Below are 14,447 nucleotides of genomic sequence, written 5' to 3' on the forward strand. Positions count from 1 at the left end.
ACCAAGGATATGCAGGTTTTTGGACTCCTCCATCGTCAGACCACAACAAAACGACGGTTGGAGGAAGAGCGCCTTATCTTCCACCTAGGAACCGTCCAACCACAAGGGATGAACTCGGATTTCACCAGTTTCCTCATTCTCCCTCCCCCCACCTTGTCTCAGTCAAATCCATCGAACTCAGCACTGCCTTCCTAACCTGCAATCTTCTTCCTGACCCTCCGCCCCCACCCCAGTCTGACCCTATCACCCTCACCTTGACCTCTTTCCACCTATCGCATTTCCAATGCCCCTCCCCCAAGTCCCTCCTCCCTACCTTTTATCTTAGCCTGCTGGACAAACTTTCCTCATTCCTGAAGAAGGGCTTATGCCCGAAACGTCGATTCTCCTGTTCCCTGGATGCTGCCTGACCTGCTGCGCTTTTCCAGAAACACATTTCCAGCTCTTCTCAGCCAGGACTGTCCAGCCTAGTCAGTCCAGGGCAGGGAGCACAGTCAGCCTTAAGTGGGGTGGGGTTGTGTCAGTTGGGGTCTTGGGTTTTAAGTGTTTAAGTTTTTTTATCAGAGGACAGTCTATGGAGTTTTGGGAAAGAAACAAATTCCAGTCTGGTGTTGGGCTTCACTGGGCAGTGTTGCTGAGAGAAGGATAATATTGAAAGGAGGCAGTTAGAGATCAAACAGTGGGAGTGCACTGTGCAATAGAAGGTGCAATGAGGTACAGGGGATGGAGTTACATAAATCACAATCCCCCTGGAACAAGAGCCTGGTAATTTGCAAAGGCACATGCTTAGGAACATTAACAATTAGAAAAGGGGAATGAGGGGAATGTGGGAAAGGTGAAAGACACACAAAAAGGATTATAAAAAATGAGAACATGTTGCCATGTGTCACTCAGAAGAAGCTGAAAAGCATTACGTCTTGTAATAATTTTCTGTCATGAAATCATCCATGCTATGATAGGTTGCACATAATGTAATGTGTGTACAGTATACAACACTTAGACATGTTGCTAAGGCCTTCTGATGGACTGTCGCATTGACCTTATCCTAGAGAAGTATGCAAAGTGGTGTGATCACAAAATGTACTGGTAACAGTTTTGATTTATTTGTGGGTCGTGGGTTCTGGGATCCCACAAAGATCCCCAGTAGATGCTTGGAAGCATCCAGTCGCATAAAAGTTTAGCACAACTGTCAGCATGATGGCCAGAAGGATAAGATGACCATGCACTCCTTCAGGTTACAGGTTCATAAGATCATAAAACATGGGCACAGAAATAGGTCATTTAGTCCATTGAGTCTGATTTGTCATTAAATGAGATCTATACGATAACCCTTCAATCCACTTTTCTGCTCTTTCCACGTATCCTTCATTCCCTTACTGATTAAAAACCTTTCTATCTCAAATATGAATATATTTTATGTCAGTAACAGAAGCACGCAATGGTAAAGAATTCCACAGATACACAATCCCCTGAGAGAAGAAATTCCTCCGCATTTCTGTCTTAAGTGTACACCTCATTCTGAGGTCCTCCTCTGGTTCTAGACTCTCCCACAATCTCTCTGCAACCACCCTGTCAAATCCTCTAAGAATTTTGATGCTTTGATAAGGTCACCTTTCATTCTTCTATAGTCCAATGTGTACAGGCCTAATCTGCTCAATATTACTCATAATATTCTCTCCATACCTGGTCTCAGCAAAGTGAACCTTCTTTGGGCTGGCACCATTGCTAGTATATCTTTCATTAGAAAAGGGACTAAAAACTATTCACAGAATTCCAAATGTGGTCTGACAAGTATCTTGTAGATTTAATAAAACCTCCCTAATTTCATTTTCCATTTCTTTTGAAATAAATCCCAAAATTCCATTTACCTTACTCATTACCCACTGAATTTGGATACTAACTTTTTGTGATTCATGCACAAGAGACTCACAACTTACTCTGTTCTGAAGCTTTTTGTTGTCTTCCTTAAATACTATTTAGCTCCTGTATTCTTCTGGCCAAAATGCATAAACTCATATTTCTCATATTATATTCCATCTGGCAGGATTTTGACCACTCACTTAACTGATCTCAATCTATTGCAGATTGTTTGTGTCATCTTGATAATTTGGCTTTGCATCTATCACCCCTTAGCCTCTGACGCTCCAGGGAAAACAGCCTCAGCCTGTTTAGCCTCTCCCTATAGCTCAAATCCTCCAACCTGGCAACATCCTTGTCAATCTTTTCTGAACCCTTTCAAGTTTCACAACATCTTTCCAATAGGAAGGAGACCAAAATTTCACGCAATATTCCAACAGTGGCCTAACCAATGTCCTGTACAGCCGCAACATGACCTCCCAACTCCGGTATTCAATACTATGACCAATAAAGGAAAGCATACCAAACGCTGCCTTCACTATCCTATCTACCTGCGACTCCACTTTCAAGGAGCTATGAACCTGCACGCCAAGGTCTCTTTGTTCAGCAACTGTCTTCTACCTTTGAGCCAGTTCTGTATCCAAATGGCTAGTTCTCCCTGTATCCCATGAGATCTAACCTTGCTAATCAGTCTCCCATGGGGAACCTTGTCGAACGCCTAACTGAAATCCATATAGATCACATCTACTGCTCTGCACTCATCAATTTTCTTTGTTACTTCTTCAAAAACAGGATGCCAGCGTGAAAATGCCCTCCCCTTGCCGCTTTTCCTAGCTTTGTCTTTTATTCAATTCTGATGAAGAGTCAGCTGTCTTCAAAGGTTAACACTGCTTTCTTTCCAGAGATGCTGCTAGTTTCTTCAGAAATTTCTTTTTTGGTCTCTGTCTTCTATTAATATAAAAGAAAAAGGACAAAACAGAAATACAGTACAAGAACAGGCTCTTCAGCTCTACAAGTCTGTGTGATCATCGTGCCCTAACTAAACCAAAAAACAAACTTTCTGAGTTTATTTGGTGCGTATTTGTCTATTCCCTCTGAATTCTTGTAACCATCCAGATACCTCTTAAATGTTGCCAATGTGCCTGCTTCCACCACCTCTCCTGACAGTGTGTTCCATGCTCCTACCACTCCGTGTGAAAAATTTCCCTTGCACATAGCCCTTAAACTTTCCCTCCTCATCTTGAACCTATGCCCCCTTGTAATTGAAGCTTCAACCCTGAGAAAAAAAACCTGACTATCCACCCTATTTATATCTCTATATTTTGTAGACCTTTATCAGGTCCCCTTCAGCTGCCATCTTTCCAGTGAAAACAATGTAGCCTTTTTAATCTTTCCTCATTGCAAATGCCCTTGAGACCAAGCAACATCCTGGTGAACTTTCTCTGCACTCTTGTCAAAGCTTCTATGTCCTTCTGGTAATATGGTGACTAAAACTGCACACAATGCTCCAAATGTGGCCTGAGAAGGGTTTTATAAAACTGCGACATGGTTTGCCAACTCTTGTATTCCATACCCTGGCTGATGAAGGCAAGCATGCCATAAATTTCTGAATCACCTTGGCCAACTGTGTTGTCACTTTTAGGGAACTGTGGATATGCACACCTAAATCCATCTGTATGCTAATGTTCCTAAGGGTTCTGCCATTTACAGTATAATGCCCACCTAAATTCGATCCTCCAAAATGCATCACCTCATATTTGTCTGGATTAAACTCCATCTGCCATTTCTGTACCCACGTTGCCAATGTATCTGTATCTTGTACCCTTTCACAATTGTCGGCATTGTCAGCAACTCCACCAAACTTTGTGTCATCTGTAAACTTATTACACATTTTCCTCCAGCTCATTATGCACTACAAACAACAGAGGACCTAAGACTGAACCCTGTGGAACACTCTAGTTACCTGTCTCCATTCCGAAAAACACCCTTTCACCACTACCCTTTTCTTCTTTGACCAAGCCAGTTTTGTGTCCATCTAACCAGCCCTCTCCAAATTTCATGTGATTTTAGTTTTTGTACTAAGCTGCCATGTGGAACTTTATCAAACTTTTTCGAGTTCAATTCCTGCCTCAGGTGACTGACTGTGTGGAGTTTGCACATTCTCCCCGTGTCTGCGTGGGTTTCCTCCGGGTGCCCCGGTTTCGTCCTACAGTCCAAAGATGTGCAGGTCAGGTGAATTGGCCATGTTAAATTGCCCGTAGTGTTAGGTAAGGGGTAAATGTAGGGGTATGGGTGGGTTGCCTTCGGCAGGGCGGTGTGGACTTGTTGGGCCGAAGGGCCTGTTACCACGCTGTAAGTAATCTAATCTAATCAAATGCCTTACTAAAGTTCGTCTGCAGCCCTTCTGACATCAATTATCTTTGTCACCTCTTCAAAAAATTTGATCAGGTTAGTGAAACATGACCTTCCCTCTACAAAACTATGCTGCCTGTCACTAACTAGCCCATTTTCTTCCAATGTGCATATATCTTGCCCCTCAGTATCTTCTCCAAAGGCTTCCCCACCACAGATGTCAGTCTCACCAGCTTATAATTTCCTGGAGTATGCTTTCTTCCTTTCTTAAACAAGGGAACTTAATCTCCCATAGAGATGGACAATGACCTTTCAGTCCAACTCAGGTTGTCAACCACCTGATGAAAGATCAGTGCTCTGAAAACTAGTGCTTTCAATTAAACCTGTTGGACTATAACATGGTGTTGTGTGATTTTTAACTTTGTACACCCCACTCCAACACCGGCATCTCCAAATCGTTAAATTACAAAGTGGACTCGAAGTGCTCCTACATTCATGTCTAGAACCTGAGTTTTTATTATTTTCTCAATAATAGCTTAATGTTATCCACATTAAACTCCATCTACAAGATTCCGGACATTTCACCCAGCCTGTCAATATTGATCTATAAACTATTTCCTCATCATTGCCTGCTTTCTCACTATTTTAGCATCATTTGTGAATTTTGCTGTTACATTCTGTCCCTGTTTGCAGATCAATTACATAGATTGCAAATAATTGAGGTCCGAGAACTGAATTCTGCGGCACCCCACTAGTTACAGTTCACCATCCAGAGAAGAACTCATTTATCCCAACTCTCTGCTTTCTATCAATCGGCCAATCCTCTATCCAAGCCGATATTCAACCTTTAACCCTCTGGGATCTAACCTTCTGGATCAGTATTTTCTGAGACACTATGTCAAATGCCTTCTCAAAGTTTAGATATACCACATCCACCAAATCCTCATTACCTACCTTGCTGATTACATCTTAAAAGAACTCCAGCAAGTTTGTCAAGCATGAAACTGTGCTGACACTGGTGAATTGAGTTCTATTTTTCCAAGTGGTCAGTTATCTCCTCCTTTATGGTCAACTCCAGCAACTTCCCCATTACAGAAGTCAAAATAACTGGTCTATACTTTCCACTTTTTGTCTATCTCCTTTTTTGAATAAGGGTGTCACATTAGCATGTTTCCAATCCACTGGCACCTTTCCAGAATCCAGGAAATTTTGGAAAATCATAACCAATGGGTTCCACTATTTTGCTTTAATATCATAGGGTGTTGGTCATCAGGCCCCAGGGACTTATCTGACTTAACTGAAAACATCAGTTTCCTTAATATCTTCTCCTTAGTTACAGTAATTTCACCAAGTCTCTCTGTCGTAACTGCAGTGTTTGGGAAGAAATTATCATCCTCCACAATGAAAACAGATGCATAGTATTGGTTTGTGCCTCTGCCATTTCTGAGTTTCCCATTATTACCTCACCATTTTCATCCTCTAAAGGGCCAACATATACTTTCACTTCCCTTTTATATACTTACAGAAGCTTTTGGTGTCAGTGCTTACGTTTATGCTCATTTTCTTTCAAAGTTCATCTTCGCTTTTTTTCTTTTCATTTATAGTATTTCCCTGAGCATTTGCCACTGTTCTTCAACTGTCCTACCTTTTATATTTTTGCCAAATCCACTTGGGCTAACTCCTTCTTCAAGCCTGTACAATTACCTTTGCCTAATGCTAAAACTCTCGTATACGACTCTGTCTTCATTGTTTCAATCCAAACGTAGGAGGTTTGCTCAGTAAGTTTGTAGGTGACATGTAAATTGATGACATAGTAAATTATGAGGAAGAATGCCTTAGACTACAGGATGATATGGATGGGTTGGGCAAATAGAATTTATTCTTGAAAAGTGTGAAATGATATATTTTGGGAAAACAAATAAGGCAAGGATATAGAATAGTAATTTATTGTCACTTCAGTTCAGAGAATGAGAGGGACATTGGTGTGGATATCCACCCTATTTTCCCTGCTAATTCACCAGTGCTCACGTTGTTCGGGGACTGGAAAGATTATATCCTGTGATGTGAGTTTTGCAAGCAGTTTGGGCACAGTCAGTGCCTTGCCTGTTGCAAGGACATGGTGTCTGATATGGTGCCAATGCAATGTTAGGGGTTTACGTCACAAAGACTAACAGACTGTATTGAATTGCATGTACCTTCAACTATTTGCAATGGGCAAGGGATGAATGGTATACTTTACAACTAGCCCGTGCTTGCAAAACACAAAGCACAGTAAGCTGTGATTCTGCAATTGTGCAACTATGAATGATTCTTAAGATTAATTTAGGATTGTCATTTAGACTTGTTGTGGAAGGCACTTGCATGTACTGGGAGCTATTTTGATACACAGATCCCTGTACTTTGCAAACAGGAAGAACATGTACACACATCACATCTGTTTCAATTGAACAAAACAGATGGCAGCTATTCCATTATCCATTCAAAAAAGCAACGCTTAAACACTCAAATCAATTTACCTGATTTAAATTTAAACATAACTTGGAAGTTAACTGCCAGTCATCATATAATTGGTACATTCTACACGGCAACATTTCTATTGATCAGATTTCACTTGCCAACGTTAGCACTTTCTTCTCATAAGCATAAAACTTGTTCCCCCTCAAATTTATATCCTTGACCATGTATTGATGAGTACAATATAAAGCTTTGACAAAATGCATCTTTTTTTCAACATGCTTAAGTTCTGTACAATCAATTACTGTAATATTGCAGGATGCATCCGATACATGGTAAAGAAAATGCATGACCTGGATTGCATTTGAATTCTAGGATCTTGAGTGACCTACTTGAGGACTCTCTCGAATTCCTGTCGTTCCTTAGTTGCTTGCACAGCCAGGAAATGCTGCTTGTGCCGAATTTGATCCGAGCGAGACTTCTTCAGCATTGCTGTTACCTCTGCTTTTTTCCGCTCGTCCTTTAGTTCCTTCCTGCGCCATTCCCGTTCTGCAGCTTCCTGGCTTCTTTTTGCTCGTAGAGCATCCTATGAAAGAGAGAATAAGGAAAACAAAAGCTGAGAGAGTGTCTCCGTGCGGTATTTGTTCATGTAACGGTGTCTCACAATTGTCTCTCGGGGGACACCAATACACAGACTAGTATCCAAAAGCTCTCTATTTCTCTCAGACAGACATTTCCACCCTGACTCTCCCTTAAAACCATATTATTGAATGTTTTCAAGAAAGAGTTAGATATAGTTCAATAGATATGGCATAAAAATGAGTACTGGGTTCTGAGTAGGATGACCAGCTAAGATCAGTCTGAATAGCAGAACAGATTCAAAGAGCTGTATAGACCACTCCTGGTCCTATTCTCTATGTTTTGATTTTGCTGTATTTTTGATTGTGAACTGATATAGGAAAGTGGACTGTTTTTAAAACCAAAGATTGAAGAAAGGATTGCTGCACTTTTTAAAAGCAGTTAGCTGACACTCATTATAAATGCTGTTTGTCCATTTGCGTATACAAGCAGTGAGGAAAGGACTACAGGAGCTAGAGAGTATGCACAAAATAAAGTTTGCCTAACAATACGTAGCTGAGTGGCCTGTCCAGTGGTGACCACTTGTTGAAGACAACAGCTTTCTACCTGTCAACAAATATATACCTGGTTCTCAAATAGCCAAACAAATTATGGGTGTGAATGTTTGCCCAAAAGCAAATTTTAGATTGCTAAAATGGAAGGAGGAACTGACCTTTTCTCTGCAGTAAACAATTAAGTCAACTTTGCATGCTAATCGGTATTCCATTTTGGAAGCTACTGAAAGCAATAGTCACTCAGGGAAGTGCAGCCAGAGCCAAGCCCATGGCACCATGGATCACCCAACTGTACAGGGAAGGAGCAAAGAATATAATGGCAATAGTCATATGAGATTCCACAGTCAGAGGATCAGACAAGTGTTTTTGTAGCAGCAAACATGACTCCAAGATGATGTGCTGCCTCCTTGGTGCCAGTGTCAATGGTGGCACAAAGCAGTCATTCAATATCCTTCTGAGGAAGGGAGGCCAGCTAGACATCATGCCCACATTAGTACTAATGACATAGATAGAAGAGTATGAGGTCCTGGAGAAAAACCTCAGGAAGTTAGGAAGGATGGAAATTAAAAAATGGGATTTCAGAAGCAGTAATCTGAGGATCATTCCTAGTGCCACATGCTAGTATGCATAAGAATAGAAGAATTCATTGTTTACATTTGTTGTGTGACACCAGGCATAGGAAGGAGACCATCAGATTTCTAAAGAATTTGCACTGGTTCTGGGGCAGGCGGAACCTGTACAAACTAAATGGGGCTACAACTTAATGGGATTGGGACTCAAAACTCATGGAGATTTGCTACAACTGTTGGGGTGGATTTATACTAACTGCTCAAGGAGATTAAACCTGAGGGAGAACCCAAACTGGAAGGAAGTCAAGTTGGTAAAAGAAAGTTAAAAAGATACTTGGGAGATAGGGAGATAGGAAAAACAAAACTGAACATCAAGTAAGCTTCAGACTGAAGTCAAAAAGATATCAAACGTGGAAAATTCAAGGGCACCCTACATTGAAAGCACACAACATTTGCAACAAGATAAATAAATTCAACCCAAACTCTGTGTCAGATATGTCAATGACACGTTTGTAATCATTAAAAACATGGAAATAGAAAAAACACACCGGATCATCAACGCCACACTCACAGGAATCCGATTCACGAGAGAAGAAGAAAAGGATAGCCAACTCCCATTCCTAGACGTGATGGTACAGAGAACACCGAACTTTTAATTTGTAAAAAGCTATTCCTTAAAATCTTAAATCAATTCACCACAACCATGAGATAATATGAGATGTATGACATTTATTTGTATTTAATTTAGAAGTGTCACCTTCAATGATAAACCCTTGTAAACCCAAGTCAAAAACACTTGGGGAAAGCGGTAGATGTGGTATATATGGATTTTAGTAAGGCGTTTGATAAGGTTCCCCATGGTAGGCTACTGCAGAAAATACGGAGATATGGCATTGAGGGTGAGTTGGAGGTTTGGATTAGGAATTGGCTGGATGGAAGAAGACAGAGGGTAGTAGTTGATGGCAAAGTTTCTTCATGGAGTGCCGTCACTAGCGGTGTTCCGCAAGGATCTGTTTTGGGACCATTGCTGTTTGTCATTTTTATAAATGACCTGGAAGAGGGGTTAGAAGGTTGGGTGAGCAAGTTTGCGGATGATACGAAAGTCGGAGGAGTTGTTGACAGTGAGGAAGGATGTAGCAGGTTACAGCAGGATATAGAGGGGCTGCAGAGCTGGGCAGAAAGGTGGCAGATGGAATTCAATGTAGCTAAGTGCGAAGTGATTCACTTTGGGAGGAATAACAAAAAGATGGGGTACTGGGTTAATGGTCGGATACTTGGTAGTGTGGATGAGCAGAGGGATCTTGGTGTCCATGTACACAGATCTCTGAAAGTTGCCACCCAGGTAAATAGTGCGGTGAGGAAGGCATATGGCGTACTGGCTTTTATTGGTAGAGGAATTGAGTTCCGGAGTCCTGAGGTCATGATGCTGTTGTATAAGACTCTGGTGCGGCCGCATCTGGAATATTGTGTGCAGTTTTGGTCGCCATACTATAGGAAGGATGTGGAGGCATTGGAACGGGTGCAGAGGAGGTTTACCAGGATGTTGCCTGGTATGAAAGGAAAATCGTATGAGGAGAGACTGAGGCACTTGGGGCTGTTTTCACTAGAGAAAAGAAGGTTTAGGGGTGACTTGATTGAGGTGTACAAGATGATTAGGGGGTTAGATAGGGTCGACAGTATGAACCTTTTCCCGCGTATTGAGTCGGGTATTACAAGGGGGCATAGCTTTAAATTAAGGGGGGGTAGATATAGGACTGGTGTTAGGGGTAGGTTCTTCACTCAGCGAGTCGTTAGTTCATGGAATGCCCTGCCAGTAACAGTGGTGGACTCTCCCTCTTTATGGGCATTTAAGAGGGCATTGGATAGGTATATGGAGGATAGTGGGTTAGTGTAGTTTAGGTGGGCTTGGATCGGCGCAACATCGAGGGCCCAAGGGCCTGTACTGCGCTGTATTCTTCTATGTTCTATGTTCTAAATCTTCGCACAAACTTTGAACAAGATAAATAATTTAAAGACACAAATAGAGATACAAATGAATATGATATATTTGCTACTGTAAAATCACAGCTGCCTGGTGATTAGAACTGGGAACTGAATATACAAGGATATTTAATGTTTAAGAAGGATAGACAAGAAGGAAAGGAAGGTGTAGTAATATTGATAGTAACGGAGTGCTTGAGTACATTAGGAAGCACAAAGACAGCCCAAACCAATTCGGCACTAAAGCTGTGGAGGACAAGTTTCCGCAGTGTGTTGGGCATGGTTTTCTGTAGCCGTACTTAAAGAAGCTAATTGGAAGACATGCTACTTTAGATCTAGTATTGTGCAATGACAAACGGTTAATTAACAATCTAGTTACAAAAGAATCTTTAGCAATGAATGACTACATATTATAGAATTTCATATTTTGTTTAAAAGTGAGCAAATTCAATCTGAAATAAAGATTTAAATGAGGAAAATATGAAAGCATAAGGCATAAATTGGCTGGAGTGGATTGGAAAAAATACATTAAAAGGCACAACTTTAAGACATATTGATGATTTGCAGCAACCAAACATTCTTTTAAGGTCCAAAAACTGAAAGGTCAGTCAACTGTGATCAACAGAGGAAACTCAGGATTTCATAGGAGTTAAGGAAAAGACTTATACATTTTTCAGAAATAGCAGCAACTCTGAGGATTTGGAGCTATATGGAACATAAAATAGGACTACAAAACTGATAAGGAAAGAGGACGTACACATGAACGCAATCTAACAAAAAAAAGCAACAAAAAAGATTGTAAAACATTATCTAAGAATGTAAAAAGGAAACGTTTGGCTAAACCGGATGTGAGTTCATTAAAGAGAGAGCCAGGAGGATTTATAATGGGGAATGACGAACTGGCACAGAAGCTAAAATATTATTTTCTGTCTGTTTTCAACTTGAAGATACAAGAAATTTCCAAAAATTAGAAGATCCAAGTAGTTAGGAAAAATGAGAAGCTGGAGGAAATTAATATTAGTAGGAATATTGTACTGTAGAAATTAATGGGGCTTGATAAATCCAAAATATGTAATGGCCTTCATCCCAGAAAGTTGAATAAAGTGGCTATTGTGAATTGATGCATTGGTTATCATCTTTCAAAGTTCTATACAGTCTTGGTAGTAGGAGCAGGAGAGGAAAAAAAGGGAACTAGAGACTTGTTAACCTTACATCAGTACTGGGGACAATGCTGGAACTTATTATAAAGGATGAGATAAACAGACACCTGGCTGATTATAATCTGATTGGGCATAGTCAGCATAGATTTGTGAAAGAGAAATCATGTCTAAGCAAGGTGTTAGGGCTTTTTGAGGATGTTACAAAAGGAGAGTTGACAGATATAGCACACTTAGATTTCCAAAAGGGTTTTGGTGAAATCTCCCACAGGAAACTGGTTAGAAAAAGATACAGCATTTGGATAGTATGTAATGTACTGACCATGGATTAATGATCAGCTAACAGACAGAATACAGGGAACTTGCAGGTGATGGTGCTCCCATGTATCTGATGTGCTTATCCTTCTAATTGGAAGTGGCTGTGGGTTTTGAAGGTGTAATAAGAAAATTTGGAGAATTTCTACAGTACACCTAATAGATAGTACACACTGCTGCTACTGACTGCCAGTAATGGAAGGAGTGCATGTTTGTGGATGTGTTCCCAATCAAGGGGGCTGCTTTGTCCTGGAAGGTGTCAAGCGTTTTTTTAGATTAGATTACTTACAGTGTGGAAACAGGCCCTTCGGCCCAACAAGCCCACACCGACCCGCCAAAGTGTAACACACCCAGACCCATTCCCCTACATTTACCCCTTCATCTAACACTATGGGCAACTGAGCATTGCCAATTCACCTAACTTGCACATTTTTGGATTGTGGGAGGAAACCGGAGCACCCGGAGGAAACCCACGCGGACACGGGGAGAACGTGCAAACTCCACACAGAGAGTCGCCTGAGGCGGGAATTGAACCCGGGTCTCTGGCGCTGTGAGGCAGCAGTGCTAGGCGCTGTGAGGCAGCAGCGCTAGCCACTGTGCCACCCGTGAGTGCTTTTGGAGGTACACTCTTCCAGGCAAGTGGGGAGCATTGGCCTTTGGTATGCTTTCCTTTATTGGTCAGAGAATTGAGTATAGGAGTTGGGAGGTCATGTTGCAGCTGTACGGGATATTGGTTAGGCCACTTTTGAAATATAGCGTGCAATTCTGGTCTCCTTCCTATTGGAAGGATATTGTGAAACTTGAATGGTTCAGAAAAGATTTACAAGGATGTTGCCAGAATTTGAGGATTTGAGCTATAGGGAGAGGCTGAATAGGCTGAGGCTGTTTTCCCCGGAATGTCAGAGGCAGAGGGGTGACCTGATAGAGGTTTACAAAATCATGAGAGGAATGGTTAGGATAAATAGACAAAGTCTTTTCCCTGGGGTTGGGGAATCCAGAACTAGAGAGCATAGGTTTAGGGTGAGATGGGAAAGATATAAAAGGGATCTAAGGAGCAACTTTTTCATGCACAGGGTGGCGCATGTATGGTATGAGCTGCCAGAGGAAGTGGTGGAGGCTGGTACAATTGCAGCATTTAAAAGGCATCTGGATGGAGGAAGGTTTAGAGGGATATGGGCCAAGTGCTGGCAAATGGGACTAGATTAGGTTAGGATATCTGGTCAGCATGGACGAGTTGGATCGAAGGATGTTTCCATGCTGTATATCTCTATGACTCCATGACTTATGCCTTATAGATGGTGAGCTACATGCTACTGTATTCCTAGCCTCTGACCTGCTCTTGTAACTGCTGTATTTATATTGTGAGTTCAGTTGAGTTTATGTTCAATTCTAAATCCCAGGGGGACTCAGTGATGGTATTGATGTGTTTAGTTTATCTTTTATTGGAGATGGTCATTGCCTGGCATTTGTGTGGTGCAAGTGTTACTTGCCACTTGACAGCCCAAGTCTGGATATTGTCCAGATCCTATTGCATTTGAACATGGCCAAGTTTGCATATGCCACAAAACAGGGTGGAAGGATGAACTGTGAGGATGATGCAGAAATGCTTCAGTGTGATTTGGACAAGTCGAATCAGTGGACAAATGCATGGTAGATGAAGAATAAAACTGATAAATGTGAGAATATCTACTTTGCGAGCAAGAACAGGAACGCGGCTTATTATATGAAAGGCAATTAATTGGGGAAGGCACAAAGACATAGATGCCCTTGTACACCAGTATGCAAACAAATGATGCAGGTACAACAGGCGGTAAAGAAGGCAAATGTTATGATGACTTTCATAGCAAGAGGATTCAAATACAGGAGCATGAGACCTGAGGATTGGGAGAAGTTTAAATTTCAGCAAAAGGATAAGAAAGGGATTGATTAAGAGGGGTAAAATAAAGATTAAGAGTCAGCTTGTAGGGAGCATTGGGATGTCTTGCTGCAATTGTTCAAGGCCATTGTGAGACCACACCTGGAGTATTGTGTGGAGTTTTGATTTCCTTATTTGAAAAAGGATGTTCTGGCTAAGGAGGAAGTACAATGAAGGTATACCAGAACACTTCCTGGGATGGCAGGACTGATACACAAATAAAGATTGTGTCAAATAGGACTATATTCATTACAATTTGGAAGAATTCCAATAGGACTAGACAAGATAAATGCAGGAAGCTATTCCTGAAGACTGAGGAGTCCAGGACTAGGGCTCACAGTTTAAAGATATAAGGGTGGGTTTTTAGGACTGAGATGAGCTGAAATTTCTTCACCCAGAGAATGGTGGAATTTTCTCCAATTGAAAGCAGTTGAAGACAAAATATTGAATATTTTCAATTGAATTTGGGATTAAAAGGATCAAAGTATATGGGGAGAAAGTGGCAACATGGTACTGAGTTAGATGATCAGCTGTGATCATATTGAATGCACAGCAGGCTTGAATGGCCTATTCCTGCTCCTAGATTAGAGTGGTGCTGGAAAAGCACAGAAGGTCAGGCAGCATCCGAGAAGCAGGAAAATTGACATTTCGGGCAAAAGCCCTTCATTAGGAATAGAGGCAGGAAGCCTCAGGGTGGAGAGATAAATGAGAGGGGGGT

The 14,447-nt window shown here is 41.4% G+C and overlaps 1 protein-coding gene across 1 annotated transcript in view; it reads right to left on the reverse strand.

Annotated features, from left to right (window-relative positions):
* LOC122556251 (cilia- and flagella-associated protein 45-like) overlaps nt 1-14,447 on the reverse strand; it is a 155,572-nt gene that overhangs the window by 29,819 nt on the left and 111,306 nt on the right. The window contains exon 10 of the mRNA XM_043702882.1: nt 7,053-7,246. Within this exon, the coding sequence (XP_043558817.1) occupies nt 7,053-7,246 (194 nt within the window). The remainder of the gene's footprint in view (nt 1-7,052; nt 7,247-14,447) is intronic.

The sequence above is a fragment of the Chiloscyllium plagiosum genome, chromosome 13, assembly GCF_004010195.1.
Source record: "Chiloscyllium plagiosum isolate BGI_BamShark_2017 chromosome 13, ASM401019v2, whole genome shotgun sequence".
NCBI lineage: Eukaryota > Metazoa > Chordata > Chondrichthyes > Orectolobiformes > Hemiscylliidae > Chiloscyllium > Chiloscyllium plagiosum.